At 47.7% G+C, this 16,976-nt stretch overlaps 2 protein-coding genes across 18 annotated transcripts in view; one reads left to right on the top strand and one right to left on the bottom strand.

Annotated features, from left to right (window-relative positions):
• Positions 1-2,393: 2,393 nt before the first annotated feature.
• C8H8orf33 (chromosome 8 C8orf33 homolog) lies at positions 2,394-4,345 on the bottom strand. Of its 2 annotated transcripts, none has more exons than XM_077944816.1 (5): positions 4,317-4,345; positions 3,878-4,228; positions 3,666-3,750; positions 3,370-3,516; positions 2,394-2,798 (listed from the first exon to the last, which is right to left on the bottom strand). In XM_077944816.1, exons 1-5 carry the CDS (start codon positions 4,320-4,322, stop codon positions 2,659-2,661), a joined length of 729 nt encoding a protein of 242 aa, XP_077800942.1. In that variant the 5' UTR covers positions 4,323-4,345; the 3' UTR covers positions 2,394-2,658. The 2 variants fall into 2 exon arrangements, with proteins under 2 accessions (XP_077800942.1, XP_015001801.3); XM_015146315.3 differs by having other exon boundaries at positions 3,917-4,228.
• Positions 4,346-4,686: 341 nt separating this feature from the next.
• Positions 4,687-16,976, top strand: part of ZNF252 (zinc finger protein 252) — a 57,878-nt gene continuing 45,588 nt past the window's right edge. For 3 of the 16 annotated variants that reach the window (XM_077944798.1, XM_077944797.1, XM_077944801.1), the window contains exons 1-2: positions 4,752-5,092; positions 13,580-13,848. The gene's annotated coding sequence lies outside the window, so the exon portion shown is untranslated. Of the gene's footprint in view, positions 5,461-13,579; positions 13,849-16,976 lie in introns of all 16 variants that reach the window. The other 13 variants (XM_077944796.1, XM_077944800.1, XM_077944778.1 and 10 more) reach the window with 13 other exon arrangements.

Below are 16,976 nucleotides of genomic sequence, written 5' to 3'. Positions count from 1 at the left end.
CCCTGGTACATAACCATGTCCTTTGTCCAGCGCTGCACCAAAACCCAATATTCAAAAACTTGCAATCTGGTCCGCATCAAGTTTAAAAATGCAGCAAAATCTAATAACCGTTGAATATCTGGGTTAACATGGGGCCTATATTTATACCAAAAGCCACTGTATAAAATCCCTATCCAAATCAAATTAATAGTCAACCCTATCACAGCCCCTGTCGCAGTAGGACCAAACCAAGTTTTATCAGAAACAGGGAAGCCCCTGGTTCCTGCATCGAGAGAGCCCCAACCAAGAGCTCCTAAAAGCACTTCCCCGCCCTTAATCTCCACCTCCTCTAAATACACACCCTCAGCCCAAAACGTCACCCGCGGGCCCCTTGACTTGGGAATAGGTGACAGGCTCCTAAATCTCATAAAAGGCTCCTATTTCGCTTTAAACCAGACAAAGCCAGAATTTACCTCCTCTTGCTGGCTATGTCTGGCAACAGGCCCCCCTTACTATGAAGGCATCGCCTCCACTAATAATTTCACTAACTCCGCCAATCCTACTGGATGCGCGTGGGAACAACAAAGAAAACTAACCCTGGCTGAGGTTTCTGGGTCGGGAACCTGCATAGGCCGAGTGCCCCCTAGTCACCAGCATCTTTGTAATGTAACCTTGACAGTACCCAGCTCCAATCACTATTTGGTCCCCTCCAAGACGGACTGGTGGGCTTGCAACACTGGGCTCACCCCCTGTGTATCCACAGCCGTTTTTAGCAGCGGCACCCACTATTGCGTATTGGTACAAGTTGTTCCCCGAGTATACTATCACTCTGGAGACTCCTTTAATCTCCGGTATAAGCAAAAAACTCATACTAAACCAAAGAGAAAACCTATCTCCCTCACCCTCGCCGTTATGTTAAAAATTGGGGTAGCGGCTGAAGTTGAAACCGGGACAGCAGCCCTAGTGCATGGTAACCATCATCTGCAACAACTTAAAATAGCCATAGATAAAGACCTTAAAGCCATAAAACAATCTATTACAAAACTTAAAAAGTCCTTAACTTCTCTGTCTAAAGTTGTATTACAAAACCAACAAGGACTAGAAATTGTCTTTCTGAAAGAGGGCGGGCTCTGTGCAGCCCTGAAAAAGCAATGTTGTTTTTATGCAGATCATTCAGGAGTAGTTAAAGATTCTATGGCAAAACTAAAAAAAAAAATTAAACAAGAGAAAAAAAGAAAAAGAATCTCAGCAAAATTGGTTTAAAAATTGGTACAACCAATCCCCTTGGCTTAGCACCCTAATCTCCACCATCTTAGAACCCCTCATCCTGCTCACGCTCATCCTGACTTTCAGGCCATGCATATTCAACCGCTTACTCACCCTTATTAAAAATAAATTAAACATAGTACATGCTATGGTTCTGACCCAACAATACCAGACCCTCAGGACTAAAGAAGAGGCTCAAGATTGAGCCTCTGACACAAAAAGAGGAGGGAATGAAACTAGGCCTCATAAAACTTAGAAACTAGGCCTCATATAGAAAAAAAAATTAACACCAGGTGGCTCTGGATAGGGTCCCACCCTGCCTCAATAAGGACCCACCCTAATAGGGTCCCACCCTGCCAATTCCGGGAAACAACCTCATGGTGTCCCACCCTGCCTCGAAGTTCCCGGAATCAACAACTCCAGGAAAAAACCTCATAAGGTCCTGCTCTAACCAATTAGCATAAAACACCTTGCTCAGGCCATAGCTAGACCCAATCATTTTGCGCCTTAAGCTTTGTTTAAATTTCGCGCCATAAGCTGTGTTTAAACTTGTGTTTGCCTATATAAACAACCTGTAACAAGCAGTCGGGGTCCCAGGGCCAACTTAGAGCTTGGGACCCTAGCGCGCTAGTAATAGATAACTCTCTGCTGTGAATCTCGTGTCGGTAATCCTTCGCGGCAACCCCTGCCCAGGAGGGAATCAACAGTTCGGTTCCAACATGCCGAGGCTCAATCCAGGTCTCAGGCCAGAACTGTTAGGGCAAGAAGCTCCTTCCTCCTGAGAAGACAGCCATGCCTGGTGGCTGCCATGCTGGTTCCCTGAGGATGACACCTGCTCAGGAATGAAGGCAACATGGACAAAGGATCGAGGCAAGGGACTGGACCCAGGGAACCAGACCCCTGCCGTCTTCTGTACTTCCTCTAACACAGCTGGTCAGCACACTCTTTCACTCGTTATCCAATTTTATCAAAAATAAAGACTAGGGCAATGTGACATAACAGCATTAAGCACTAAACCATTTGACAGGAATTCCTTTCAAAAGTGAAAAACAGTGTATAATTATATAGCTTCTCCACTAATCTTTGTTACCAACAGCCACTTAATCTAATCCTAAAGACTGAGTACAATATTCTTTCTACAATACTTCAAACAGTCACTTCAATTTATTGTACATTTTCTAAACGCACCTCTCTCTCTGTTCTGAAAGAGAGAACATTTCATCACAAAACAAATGGGGTCTTTTGCCTATCTGATGGTCTCACACCTTCACAACAGCTCCAAATACTTGGACCAGCCAGGGACAGACCAACCCCAGGGTTCTCTCCCAACAGAAGTCCTGAAAAGGCTCTGCACTCAAAACAAACCCCTACACCACCCCAAGGGAGGGGGAATGTTCCAGGTCAGGGGAGAAGCTAAAAGAAATTGAACCTAAACTCTTCATCAGGAGTGTCCAGAGTGGCTTTGGCTCGCCCTATAGGGCGAGGCCTGCAGACCCTTCGGCTCTTCTTTCTGGTGGCTCCATCTACAGGCTGCACCTGGGCTAAATAAGCAGCTGTCAGGGGAGAGAAGCAGCGTATGTGAGAACTGAATAACAACAGCTAACATTACCTGTACAGTTATGTTTGCCCATACAATTCTAACCACTTTGAATAAATTAACTAATTCCTCAAATTTGTAAGGTTGATATTACTATCACCGCCCATTTAGAGAGGTTCAGTAGTTTGCAAAAGGTGTTAGTACTACTATGTGGTAGATCCAGGATTTGAACCTAGCTCATCTGGCTCCAGGAATTGCACTCAAACTGTTATGGGATATGGCTTCGTTGCCAGTAGAGAGAGCCAAGACACAAAGACATAACGCAGCTTTCCCCAAGCCAGGAGCAGGACCAACACAGGGTCACACTCTTTCCCGCTCCTCCCATGACCTCCCCGCTGCTTCCCAGGTTCAGTCCTGGGAAAAGGAGAGACAGGTCCATCCTTACTCTTTCCCTGTTCCCTCAGGCTTCCCTGAGCTCATCTCCTTCCCCCACCAGCCTTGTTGCTCTGGGCCTTCTTCCTTTCACCCCCTAGGCACTTCCTCCTTAAATTAGGCCTTCCTAAATCAACCAGTTACTAGCTCCTCACCAGATCTGAGAGCCCGCAGGGCCTCACGCCATTCGGCTTCCATCTGAGCCCTATAGTCTCCAAACAAGGAGTGCATCAACTGCCTCTTCCGGGGCAGGGGCGTTCTTTTGCTGCGCAGGGTTCGGATTGCTCCAATAGCCTGCTCTTCTGCGAATAAAAACAAAGGACTAGTGAAAACCTCTACTACTGACCTCCTACCGCCCCACCGCAAAGGAAACAACTTCACCTCTGCCAGCACCTGCAGGCCAGGCGGTGCCACTGTTCACATTCCCCAACTCTATAGAAAGGTCCCTTACTCTGTTTTGGGGTGGGTTTCTGCCTCTTGAGGCCAAGCTCCAGTTGTTCCACACACCAAGCCAATTCCTGGGCCAACTGCTGCGCCTGTGAGGGATTTGGGGAAGTGGCTGTGAGAGGGCACTGGGACACAAAACTGCGCCTGGCCCCATCCCATCCCCCTCCCCGCCTTAACTCTGCGGACCCCAGATCACATGTGCCCGTGGATTCGCACTAGGGGATTCCACCCTTCCTGAATGACGCCCGCCCTTGCCTGGGCCTCAGCGCTTAGGGGCACTTCTTCTGGGGCGGGTTTCTCTGAGGCCTTCTCGCCTCCATTTGCCACAGAGGCCCTGTTCCGGGTTTTCTTCTTATTCTTTTGTTTTTTCGACGCTGCACTGCCTTCATCGCCTAACGGGTGCGCTCTGGTGTCGGCGTTACTGCTCGTGGGTTGCCCTGGGCAGAGACAGACAGTGGAGGGATTCCGGACGCTGGAAACCAGGCCGGGAAGCCGGTGTCTGCGGGACGCGCAGGGAGTACCCGGGCCTGGGGCCGCCGCTGCCTCCCCGGCAAGATGTCCTAGGGCCTGGAGAAAGGGGGGCAGCACGAGGGTCACGGAGGGCCACCGACAGTGCGACGCCCAGCCACCCGCGCGTCTTCTCCACACCGCTCACCGCCATGCTCCGCAGTCGCCACCGGAACTACGCGAGGCGGAGTCCGACGTCGAATTCCGTCCTCCAAGAGGGCGCCTGCGACTCTAGGTTCCGCAGGGTCGCGGGCGGGGCGGGGCGGGGCGGGGCGGGGCGCGGGGGCCCTGAGAGGAAGGGGCGAGGCTGGGGCGGGATGAAGCTGGGGCGCGGCGATGGTGGGACGGGGCTGGGACCTGGCTCAGGCGAAGCTGGGACGGGGCTGGGGCGGGGCTAGGCGGGGCGGGGGCGGGAAGGGGACGGGCGGGGAGGGGAGAGGAGGGGCTGGGCGAGGCTGGGGCGGGATGAAGCCGAGGCGAAGCTGAGACAGGGTCGGGGCGGGGCTGGGGCGAGGGCAGGGGGGGGCTGGGGCGAGGGCAGGGCGGGGCTGGGGCGAGGGTAGGGTGGGGCGAGGCCGGGGTCGGGGGTGCCTGGGGGATCCGGAAAGAGGCTGCAGGGCGGTCTCGGAAGGAACCTTGTGAGCAAGTGCTCCCGGGCACCGACTATGTGCCCGGCACCTTTCCGGATAAAAGTTCAAAGCTCTACACAAGGGTGTGTCTTCTCAAGGCTCACCTTTTGGTGGGGAGGGAAAAGCAAGTAAACAGAACTTGAGCAGCTGTGGCGCAGGAGGGTGGTCGGCAAAGACCCCTGGGAAATGGGGAAGAGGCGCAGGCCTGGGACCCGGCGCAGCCCGCGGCGCTCGCTCCGAGAGGATCAGGGCACCGTCGGTTGAGAGGCCGGCGACGCGGGACGTGGGGGCTCGGGTGAGGTCTGTGAGTTGGGAGGTTTACTTCCGTTCTAACGCAGTGGGAAGTTGCTGCAAGATGTAAATCTGAAGAGTGGCATAATCGTAGACGTGTGTTCTGCGGTTCTCTCTGCTCCTGTGCAACGAGTGGGGCACATGGGGTGGAGGGATGTGGAGGGATTTCAGAAGCAGACGCGGGAAGAGCCTTGGACAGGATATGGGCGTGAGGGAGGGTGGCGGTATGGGGGAGAGGGAGAGCCCAATCCACCTCTCTTCTCCCGGATGCTTCCCTCCCACTATACCTTGCTGGAGACCTGGGGTCACACACAACACTCGACCCCCGCCGATGGAGGCCTGACAACCGAGAGGAATTGCGTAGGGGCTGAGGTGAGACTGAGTGAGGCTTCAGGAGTGGGCTAGGCCAGGAGGGTGGGTTGTGTTGCTTGAGAAGGTGAGAGTTCGACTTGTCTGATGATTCCTGTCGGGGACACAGGAGTGGAAAGTGGTGTTTCCTGAGACCGTGGGATGGGAAGTGTTAGCTGCCTGGTCTGCAAGGTCTGGAAGGGTAAAAGTTTGGTCATCGCTGGTAGTTATTTACTGCAGTGTGGCAGATTACCCCCAAAATTCAGCAGATTGGCCGGGCGCGGTGGCTCACGCCTGTAATCTCAGCACTTTGGGAGGCCGAGGTGGGCGGATCACGAGGTCAGGGGATAGAGACCATCCTGGCTAACACGGTGAAACCCCGTATCTACTAAAAAAAAAAACAAAAAAATTAGCCGGGTGTGGCAGCGTGCACCTGTAGTCCTGGCTACTCTGGAGGCTAAGGCAGGAATGGCGTGAACCCGGGAGGCGGAACTTGCAGTGAGCTGAGATCAAGTCACTGCACTCCAGCCTGGGCAACAGAGCGAGACTCCGTCTCAAAAAAAAAAAAAATCAGCGGATTGAAAACAACACATATTATCTCATACTATTCTGAGGGTCAGGAATCTAGCAACAGTGTAGCTGGGTGGTTCTAGATCATAGCCTCTCATGAAGTTGCTTCACCTTTTGAAGGGAGGAAGACTTTTTAGACATTTTAAAACCAGCACAGTTTGGTGTGCATTTTCGTCCCAGGAGACTGGAGGTTTGAGTAGGGAGTGCACTCCAGCTCCCAAAGGGCCTTTCTCTGTCTCAGTTGACTGGTCTAGAACTGCTTCTTCCAGAAAACCTCAGCCCAGACATCTCCCTGAACACAGGCCTCACACCAGATTCTTTCCTCTTCCCTAGGCAACAGGTCCTATCCAGTTATTTCCTAAATGATCTCCACTGCCACCCCCACCCCCACGCTCCCACACACATCATCCCACAGCATGAACAACTGCAACGAATTCATCACTCATCTCTGTGCTTCCAGTCTCAGTCCTTCCTGTCTCTCCTGAACCACCTGCTGCTAGAGTGATCTTTCTAAACAAAAACTGACCATGACAGTGGCCATGCCTGCTGCCTAAAAATCTTCCATTTTCTCTGGATAAAGTCCAAGGTCCTTAATTGCCATGGACTACCCTTTGCCTGACTGTCCAGCCAGCCCATGCCCTACAAATCATACATACCTGTTTCCATGTACTCTGCCTCCACTAAGCCCCTCAATCCTCTGAGGATGCAGCAAGAAGGCCTTCACCAGATGCAGCCCCCCAATCTTGGACTTTGCAGCCTCCAGAACCAGGGGCCAAATAAATTTATTTTCTCTATAAATTGCCCAGTCTCACATATTCTTTTATAGCAGCAAAAAACAAAGACAGGCACCTTGACTATTCTTGGCCCTTTGTGTATACTTTTCATTATTTATTTTTTTGAGACAAAGTCTCACTCTGTCACCCAGGCTGGAGTGCAGTGGCATGAGCTCAGCTCACTGCAACCTCCACCTGTGTGATTCAAGTGATTCTCATGACTCAGCCTCCCAAGTAGCTGGGACTACGGGTGCACGTCACCATGCCCATCAAATTTTTGTATTTTTAGTAGAGACCGGATTTTGCTATGTTGGCCAGGCTGGTCTTGAACTCGTGACCTCAAGTGATCTGCCTCAGCCTCCCGAAATGCTGGGATTACAGGCATGAGCCACTGCTCCTGTACATGACCAGCACGTACATTTTTAAAATCAGCTTTTTTTCCTATTAAAAACCTCTTTGAGATTTTTGTTAGAATTGAATTAATTCTATAGAGCATTTTGGGGGGAATTGAATCTCCATATTTAGTAATCATGAGACTAACCCGAACCTGGTATACCTCTTCATTTACATAGGGTTTTTTTTTTAATATTTTTAGTACAATTTTATAACTTTCTCTATGAATACCTTTCACATTGTGTTAATTATTCCCAGACATGTCATTTTTCATTGCCACCAGCATTCAAATTGGAGCATAAATAATCTATATCCTTATGGTAGATTAAGAAAAAGTTTGGTTTTTTTCCCAGGTTCCTGGCAGAGAGCTCCTAAAACCCTTGGAATTTCCTCAGTGATAAGGGTGACAGCAGCATATTTTGTTCTGAGGTGACTCTTGGCAAGCCCCTAGATAGCTTTAGGATAGGGGCTGGTCACCAGAAAGATCAAGCCTTGATTAGAAGCTTGGAAGTTCTGACCCACCCTTCAACCTCTGGGAAGGGGAAAGGGGCTGGAGATCGAGTTAATCGCCAATGGACACAATTATGCCTGTATAATGAAACCTCAATAAAAACTCCAAAATGACTGAGTGGGCAGCTTTTGAGTTAGCTCATGTATCTATGTGCCTAGTAAGTGCTGTGCCCAGCCTCCACAGAGACAAGGGCTTTTGTGCTTGGGACCCTTCTGGATCTTGCCCTGTCTGAATCTGTCTGTTCATTTGTATCCCTTATCATTAATGGTAATGGTAAGTATAGCATTTTCGTGAGTTTTGTGAATCATTCTAGCAAATTATTAAATCTGGAAGAGAGGCTGGCTTTGGGGAATACCTGACTTTATAGCAAAGTCAGACAGAAGTGTGGGTAACCTGGGTACCCACCCAGGTTATTTTTGCAACTGTTGTCTTAAGTGAAGGCAGACTTGTGGGACTTACCCTTAAACCTGTGGTCTGATGCTCACTCTGGCAGGCAGTAAGAGAATCAAACTGAATTGTTGGACGTTCAGTTGGTGCTAGAGAAGGCACCACCTATTTTGTGTCAGGAGAGGAAAAACTTCTTAACCCGTAATAATTTATTTTTTGTCTCTCTGGTCTATCAATTAGTAAGAGAGGCATATAACACTCTCCCACTATGATGGTGAATTTGTGTATTACTCTTTGCTATTCTATAATTTTAGGTATATTAGAGATTTTTTCTTCTGCAAATTTAAAATATTGGTACCTTTCTGGTGAATTTGAATGTTTCAGAATTATGTAACAACATTCTTTTAACTATAGTAAAACTTTTAGTTTGGCAGTTGATTTCATGTGATAGTTACAAAGCTTCAACAGCTTTCTCTTCTCTATTCTCTTACTTTCAAACTTTGTGCTCAAGTTTTAAGATCTCCATATGGCTTGATCTTTTAAATCTAGCCTTGCAATCTTTGTCTCATGACAGGAAAATTTAGCCCTACTGATAGATATTTTATTAGTTTTATCCTGTTTGTCTTTGTTTTTCCACACCTTTTTCCATTTCTCACTTTACTTTGGATTAATTATAGATTTTTTCTCTCTTCCCACGTTTCTCTCTCTGCTGGTTTGGAAATTAGGTGCTCTATTTTTATTCTTTTAGTAGTTGATCTTGAAATTTTAATATGCATTCTTAATGTATAAAATTCTTAAGTTAATATTTTTACTTTCCTCATGACTAATGCAAGAATCTTTTGTTGATGGCTATTGTGAGACCTCGGTTCTTGTCTTCGTAGTTTAAAATAATTTGGCCGGGCACGGTGACTCACACCTGTAATCCCAGCACTTTGGGAGGCCTAGGCGGGTGGATCACAAGGTCAGGAGATCAAGACCATCCTGGCAAACATGGAGAAACCTCGTCTCTACTAAAAAATACAAAAAAATTAGCCAGGCATGGTGGTGGGCCCCTGTAGTCCCAGCTACTCAGGAGGCTGAGGCAGGAGAATGGTGTGAACCTGGGAGGTGGAACTTGTGGTGAGCTGAGATCACACCCTGCACTCACGCCTGGGCGACAGAGCGAGACTCCGTCTCAAAAAAAAAAAAAAAAAAAAGTAATTTTTTAAAAACTAGCTGGGCGTAGTGGTGTGTACCTGTAGTCCCAGCTACTTAGGAGGCAGAGGCAAGCGGATCACTTGAGCCCAGAAGTTCAAGGTTGCAGTAAGCCATGATTGCACCACCCTGCACTCCAGCCTAGAAGACAGAGACCCTGTCTCAAAAAAAAAAATAAAATATAGGAGAATGGATGTCAGTAAATAAATGAAAAGCACAAAGTCATTAAAGACACCACCACACAAGAAATTAAAAGCCAAAAACATCTAATTTTTAAGTTAGGAAATATTATGAGAAAATATATACCAAGAAGGAAGATGAAAAAAAGAATATGACATCAATTAAGGAAAAAAATAACCGTATACTTCCACAGTTAAAGAGAATGCTTGGGAAAGGGTACTGCTGTAAATTTTCCTGACTATAAGCATCTCAAAAAATCAGTGAAAATGCAGGACAGGAATGTGCATGTCCTGAAGAGAAGGCAGGTATCAGAGCCCTGAAATCTTCTTTATAAAGGGCCCAACTCCAGAGATGGTCTTCCTGTAACAGTCACATTTACTTAGACTGGATTTTGCAAGATTTTAGCATATGCTTCTTTTCTAAAACAGTTAAAGACAGTCCTAAGCTATCAAAGGTACATTTGCTGACAAATATGGCTCTGATAACACTAACAAAAATTAGTTCATGTCCAGTTATTAACAGTTCCCTTGACCTTACAACTAATTAATGAGGCAGATGAGGCCGGGCGCGGTGGCTCACGCCTGTAATCCCAGCACTTTGGGAGGCCGAGACGGGCGGATCACGAGGTCAGGAGATCGAGACCATCCTGGCTAACACGGTGAAACCCCGTCTCTACTAAAAAATACAAAAAACTAGCCAGGCGAGGTGGCGGGCGCCTATAGTCCCAGCTACTCGGGAGGCTGAGGCAGGAGAATGGCGTGAACCCGGGAGGCGGAGCTTGCAGTGAGCTGAGATCCGGCCACTGCACTCCAGCCTGGGCGACAGAGCGAGACTCCGTCTCAAAAAAAAATAAAAATAAAAATAAAAATGAGGCAGATGAGGTATATTTTGTTATCATCTCCATTTTATAAATGAAGGAAATGGATTTTCAGAGCTTAAGGGACTTGCCCAAGATCTGTAAGCTTGAGTCAAAGTCTTAGACTTTTCAGCTGGTCTGTACATCATAGTGCATGGGCACCAGTCTAGCTGAGTTCTGGTTTGGTCAATTATTAGAAGTGTGACCTTGGCCAAATTACTCAGCTTCTATATGATTTAGGTCCCTTATCTGTGAAGCAGGAAAAAACAATAGTAATTACCGGGATGGTTAACTTTACCTGTCAAGTTGACTAGCCATGGGGTGCCCAGATTAAACATTATTTCTGGGTGAGGGCATTGCTGGATGAGATTAGCATTTGAATCAGCGAGGTAGATTCCCCTTCCCAACATGGGTGCATGTCATCCAATTTGTTGAGGACGTGACATAGAAAAAGTGGAACAAGGAGGAATTTGCCCCTTTATTCCTGTCTCACCTTGAGCTGAGATATCTACTTTCATTTTCTCCAGCCCTGGGACCGAGGTTTATGCCGTCAGCTCCCCTGGTTCTTAGGCCTTTGGATTCCGGCTCAGACTGAATTACACCACTGCCTTTCCTGGGCCTCCAGACTACAGACAGATCATAGAACTCCTCAGCCTCCGTAATTGTGTGAGCCATTCCATATCCATCTACCTATCTAGCTTCTGCTGGTTCTGCTTCTCTAGAGAAGCATGATTAATATGCCACCTGAAGAGGTTGTTCTGGGGAATAAATGGCACAGAATATGCACTCAATAAATGCTAAATGATATCATTGTTGTCAGGGCAAGTACTGACAGAGCATAATCAGAACTCTCAGTAATGCCAGCTGCCTGAATCCTCTCCCCTGAAATCTTCCCAGGCCCCTCAGGACACACACACAGACACACACACACATCATTGCCTTCACCCTCTCTTCCCTCCTCCTCACCTCCCAGCCCCCACCTCCATCTGGGAAGGCCTGTGCTGGTGGCTGCACTATATTGTTCTTAGTCCTTCACCATAGAGTCTTTATGGCAACCCCAGCCTATCCATGTGATATGGTTTGGATTTGTGTCCCAGCCACATCTCATGTCTAGTTGTAATCCCCAGTGTTGGAGGAGGGGCCTGGTGGGAGGTGATTGGATCGTGATGGTGGATTTCCCCCTTGCTGCTCTCATGATAGTGAGTTCTCACAACATCTGGTTGTTTAAGTGTGTAGCACCTCCCCCTTTGCTCTCTCTTCCTCCTTCTCCAGCCATGTAAGATGTGTCTGCCTCCCATTGGCCTTCTGCCATGATTGTAAGTTTCTTGAGGCCTCCTGAGCCATGCTTCCTGTACAGCCTGTGGAACTGTCAATTAAACCTTTTTTTAAAATATAAATTGCCCAGTCTCAGTTATGACAGAATATAGCAATGAAAGAAAAGACTTTCTTTTTCCTTTTTTTTTTTTTTTTTTTTTGAGATGGAGTCTTGCTCTGTTGCCCAGGCTGGAGTTGAGTGGCACAATCTCGGTTCACTGCAAGCTCCGCCTCCCGGGTTCATACCATTCTCCTGACTCACCCTCCCGAGTGGCTGGGACTACAGATGCCCGCCACCACGCCTGGCTAATTTTTTTGTATTTTTAGTAGAGATGGGGTTTCACCGTGTTAGCCAGGATGTTCTTGATCTCCTGACCTCATGATCTGCCCACCTCAGCCCCCCAAAGTGCTGGGATTATAGGAGTGAGCCACCGCGCCCGGCCTAAGAAGAGACTGATACACCTGCCTGCTGTGTTTAACAGAAGCGCTTGCTCAGAGGCTGACTGAACAGAAAGTTCTCTCACGAGCATGTTTGTCTCTCAGGAGCCCGCTCACCTCAGCACCTTCCTGGGTCAGCCATCCATGGCTATTTATCCATGCAGCACTGTATCTGACAGATTGTGGAGGGCTTAGTAAAGTCAAAATCTTGCTTCTTGGGAACAGGCTTAGTGGATAACGTCTTCCCAAGATCTCTGGAGCTTCAGTGGGGGTGATAGTGTTACAGTAGGTAGTCAGGCAGTCAGGAGAGCACCCCACCCACCAGGAACACCAGGTGACCATCAGGGGATAGTCAGGCAGTTGTTGTCTCTTTCAAATAACAATTGGTTGCTGCCAGCACCAGGGAAAGGCAGTCTCCCAACAGATAGAAAACACCTGAAGCTGGTGATCAGCAGCTTCCCAATAAGATCTTAGGAGCTGGGCAAGCAGGCTGGAGCATGCACACTGGGAGGTGACGTGGCAGAGTTTAACTGGTTGATGACCTTATTGGAAGACTCAACTGGTAAGGAAAGAAACATCTTAAGTGAGCATACGCACAACTCCAGTAAACACACTGGGCATGTGCCCCACCTCCACTCCCAAGTGCTGGCAGGCCACTGGCATGTGGACAGCCCACCCCAAGGGAGGAATCAGAGAAGGGATGCACCCCCACCCCGACCGCCACAACCTTGCCAGTGTATCAAACCCCAAGTCAAGGATCAAACCATGCATTTGATCTCTTGAGTGGCCCACTTGGCCCTCTTTCAAGTGTACTTTACTTCCTTTTGTTCCTGCTCTAAAGCTTTTTAATAAATATTCACTCCTGCTCTAAAACTTGCCTCCATCTTTCCCTCTGCCTGATGCTTCATGCCTCTCTGTCAAATTCTCTCTTCTGAGGAGGTAGACCCATGTGGACTTACCACTGTTAACAATGGATCACACAGCAGCGAAGGAGACAGAAACGCCACAAAAGACCCTGCAGCCGGTCAGGGAAGGACGCCTGAGCGTCCCAGATGGCCAGCCCTACCAGGGGGACTGGCGCGAAGAGCCTAACTGTGCATTCCCGGAGAAAGCAGGGGAGGGTTCAGAGCTGACAGCAGCACCAGGCCAGGGGTACCACGCACACCCCAAGACTCATCTCCATTCCTGCTCCCAGAGGGAGGAAACAACCTGGGTGGGAAGCATGGTCCTGAGGCAGTCCACGTGCTTCTGGACTTCAACGCAGCTGGATCCACTCCAGGTGCCCGTGGAGGACTATGGTCTCGGTGGTGTCCGGACACACTGAGGCATCCTCTCTACCCTCACCCACTCGCCCGAGATGTGCTGGGTCCCCAAAAGCCCCAGTGGGACTTCCTTGAACGCACCCGCCCTTGCGCAGCAGGAGGCAAGGGAAGCCGCATGTGATCCTTATAGATACCTGCACCGTCTTCCAACGCTCAGAGAATCCCCCACTGACCTTTGCTTTCTGCCTTTCCACCTCCTTTACAGTTGAGATGTTTTTTATTGTCGAGTCGTGCTACAGCAGAATGTTCGTGTCCACCACAAAATGCCTGTGTTGAAACCCAGTCCCCACTGAGATGGTTCAGATGCGGTAATGAGGATGGAGGCCCAAGACAGGATTAGGATGAAGATCCCCAGGCTCCCCCTTTCCGCTAGGCAAAGGTGCAGTGTGAAAACAACAATCTGCAAACCAGGGAGTCACCTTCACCAAGAACAGCCAGCTGGCACCCTGATCTTGGACTTCAGCCTCCAGAACTGTGAGAAGTAAATTTTTGTCAAAGCCATTTATCCTATGGTAGTCCGTTTAGACAAGTCGTAAGAGTTATTTATATATTCTGGATACTGTGCCCTTATCAGATATATCATTTGCAAGTATTTTCTTCCATTCTATAAGTTGTCTTTTCACTTTCTTGATGGTATTTCTTGAAGCACAAGTTTTTCATTTTGAAGTCCAACTTATCTTTTATTTGGTTGCTTGTGTTTGTGGTGTCACTTAAAAGAAACTATTGCCGAATTTTAGGTCACAAAAATGTATACCTTTTTTTTTCCTAAGAGTTTTATAGTTTTAGTCTTACAAATAGGGGTTTCATCATTTTGATTTTTGTTTGTTTTGAGACAGAGGTTTGCTCTGTTATGCAGGCTGGAGTGCAGTGGCACAATCTTGGCTCACTGCAACCTCTGCTTCCTGCCCTTCTGCCTCTGCCCTTCCATGAAGACATCTTTAGCCTGCTCAGGCTGGACACACTGTGCCAGGCTTGCTATATGGATGGCCTCCACCCTGCTGCTCTTTCCTGTTTTGGTTCCCCCAGCCCTGGTATGGATGCTACCTTGCTCAGCTTTACTTTATACCTTTGGAACTAAGTTGTCTGGAAAGGAGAAGAGGAAATGTAGAACCTTGGTCTTTAGAATTAAAAAGCTGTGGTCTTTTTATTATACCATATTTCCTGCTTGCTGTATTGTTTCAGGTTGTGAGGCAGATAACCAAGAGTTGCCTCTCCAAAAGGAACCCCTAAAGCATGAAACCACAGTGGGTTGTGTAAGTGTTAAAAAGGAGATATTGACTAAGCACCCAACTTTTTTAAAGCCTGTGAAGTTGTGAATCTACTAGAGAAATATCAGGGAAATCTTTGTAGAGGAAAACTAAGAAAATGTTTAAGTACTAGTCAAGTAAATGTGAAGATAAGTCATAGTGATCCATAAAAACATTCCATGGGAGAAAAGCCAGGAGTATAACAAGGTTAACAGCTTCCTAGGCTTGACTTCAAACCCTGTAGCATATCTGAATGTTCCTACAAAAGAGAAAACCTATTAAGGTAATTCATCTGGACACAGCTTCAGATAACTCACATTTTAACAATCACCAGAAAGCCCACATCCTAATGAAATCTCATAAACACGCAGAATGTCAGAGTACAACCTTTAATGAGCACTGAAATAATTACCGTGGAGAGGAATTGTGTAGTGTAGTGAACATGGTAAGCCTTAAGAAGGACTAATGCAATTTAGAAAACACCATAGATTTCACTATGAAGACAAGTTCTATGAAGGCACAGTGTGGGAAAACCTTCAACCACAGCTCTAATCTTGTGTAACACCAGAGAACCTACATTGGAAATAAGCCCTATCAGTGTAACAAATGTGGGCCGGGCGTGGTGGCTCAAGCCTGTAATCCCAGCACTTTGGGAGGCCGAGAAGGGCGGATCACGAGGTCAGGAGATCGAGACCATCCTGGCTAACACGGTGAAACCCCGTCTCTACTAAGAAATACAAAAAACTAGCCGGGCGAGGTGGCGGACGCCTGTAGTCCCAGCTACTCGGGAGGCTGAGGCCGGAGAATGGCGTGAACCCGGGAGGCGGAGCTTGCAGTGAGCTGAGATCCGGCCACTGCACTCCAGCCTGGGCTACAGAGCGAGACTCCGTCTCAAAAAAAAAAAAAAAAAAAAAAAAACAAATGTGGAGAGGCCTTTGTTCAAAGTTCTATTTTGCCATCACAGAACTCACACTGGAGAGAAACCCTATGAATGTAATGAGTGTGAAAGAGCATTCTCTCTGGGATCAACCATTATGAAGCCCCAGAGGAATACTACTGGTGAGCAACCCTACACACATGTAAACAATGTGGGAAGGTCTTTAGTCAGCATCCAGCCTTTATTTGACATCTGGAAGTTCACACAGGGTAGAAATCTTATGAACATACTGGATGCAGAAAACCCTCAATAACAGTTCTGCCCCCTTCGCCATGGAAGAGCAGACTGGTGAATGCAGTGTACAAATGTAATAAAGACAATTTGCTAAAGGTCATTTAAACCACAGGTCAGACTAGACCTTAGAGCAGTACAGTTCCTCCAGGATGTGACTGCTGTGTGCTGTGACCAGAAAGTAAATTACACTGTACTAGTTTCAGCTGGAAAACAGTAAATATTTTTCTGAAACATTAATCTGATCTTGCCTCTCTCTGCTTAAATCCTTTAATGACGTCCCACATCTTATAGCAGCATTTCTCAAAGCTGCTAACAGCAGAGGTAATGTGGAAGGAAAATAAAATAAGTAATATTAAAGTTTAAATAATAAACATAACATAGGTAATAGTTAACATTTAGTGTAGGCATCTACACATAGGCTAAGAAATTTAAGCAGCCCCGCCCAGCATTTCTAAGAAGGTGCAGCTGCAAGCTTATCTCACCCTTCCAAGCTTACCTACGGCCTCCCGACTCCCGCATACTTCTGTAATTCCTGTTTTCCCTTACCCCAACTCTGTCCAGCTTCAAGGTTGACTGGTCAAGATCACTAAATGTAAGTTTTCTCAGAATTGTCACAGGTTGAATAATTTACTGTCTTTGTCTGAAACTTGTATCCTGCCTTGTTTTTCACGCCTCAAGCGACAAATAAGCAAGCCTGCTTTCTCTGTCTGGGTCAGCAGCCATTTTGGGCATGAGCCTGCTGTCTGCCCAGGTACCCGATTTAAAGTTGTCTTTGGTCTCCAAAGGTCTCTTTGTCTTCCATTGCTAAAGTGTTTTTTTTTTTTTTTTTTTTTTTTGAGAGGGAGTCTCGCTCTGTCGCCCAGGCTGGACTGCAGTGGCCAGATCTCAGCCTCCCGGGTTTACGCCATTCTCCTGCCTCAGCCTCCCCAGTAGCTGGGACTACAGGCGCCCGCCACCTCGCCCGGCTAGTTTTTTGTTTTTTGTTTTTTGTTTTTTTTTAGTAGAGACGGGGTTTCACCGTGTTAGCCAGGATGGTCTCGATCTCTTGACCTCATGATCCCCCCGTCTCAGCCTCCCAAAGTGCTGGGATTACAAGCTTGAGCCACCGCGCCCGGCCTCCTTGGCTAAAGCTTTACTGCAACAGTAAGTGCTCACTAAATACCCCTAGTAAGTTTGGGATCAAG

Source organism: Macaca mulatta, chromosome 8, assembly GCF_049350105.2.
Source record: "Macaca mulatta isolate MMU2019108-1 chromosome 8, T2T-MMU8v2.0, whole genome shotgun sequence".
NCBI lineage: Eukaryota > Metazoa > Chordata > Mammalia > Primates > Cercopithecidae > Macaca > Macaca mulatta.
Note: the sequence above shows the minus strand (reverse complement) of the source record. Positions and strands in the feature narration are given on the sequence as shown.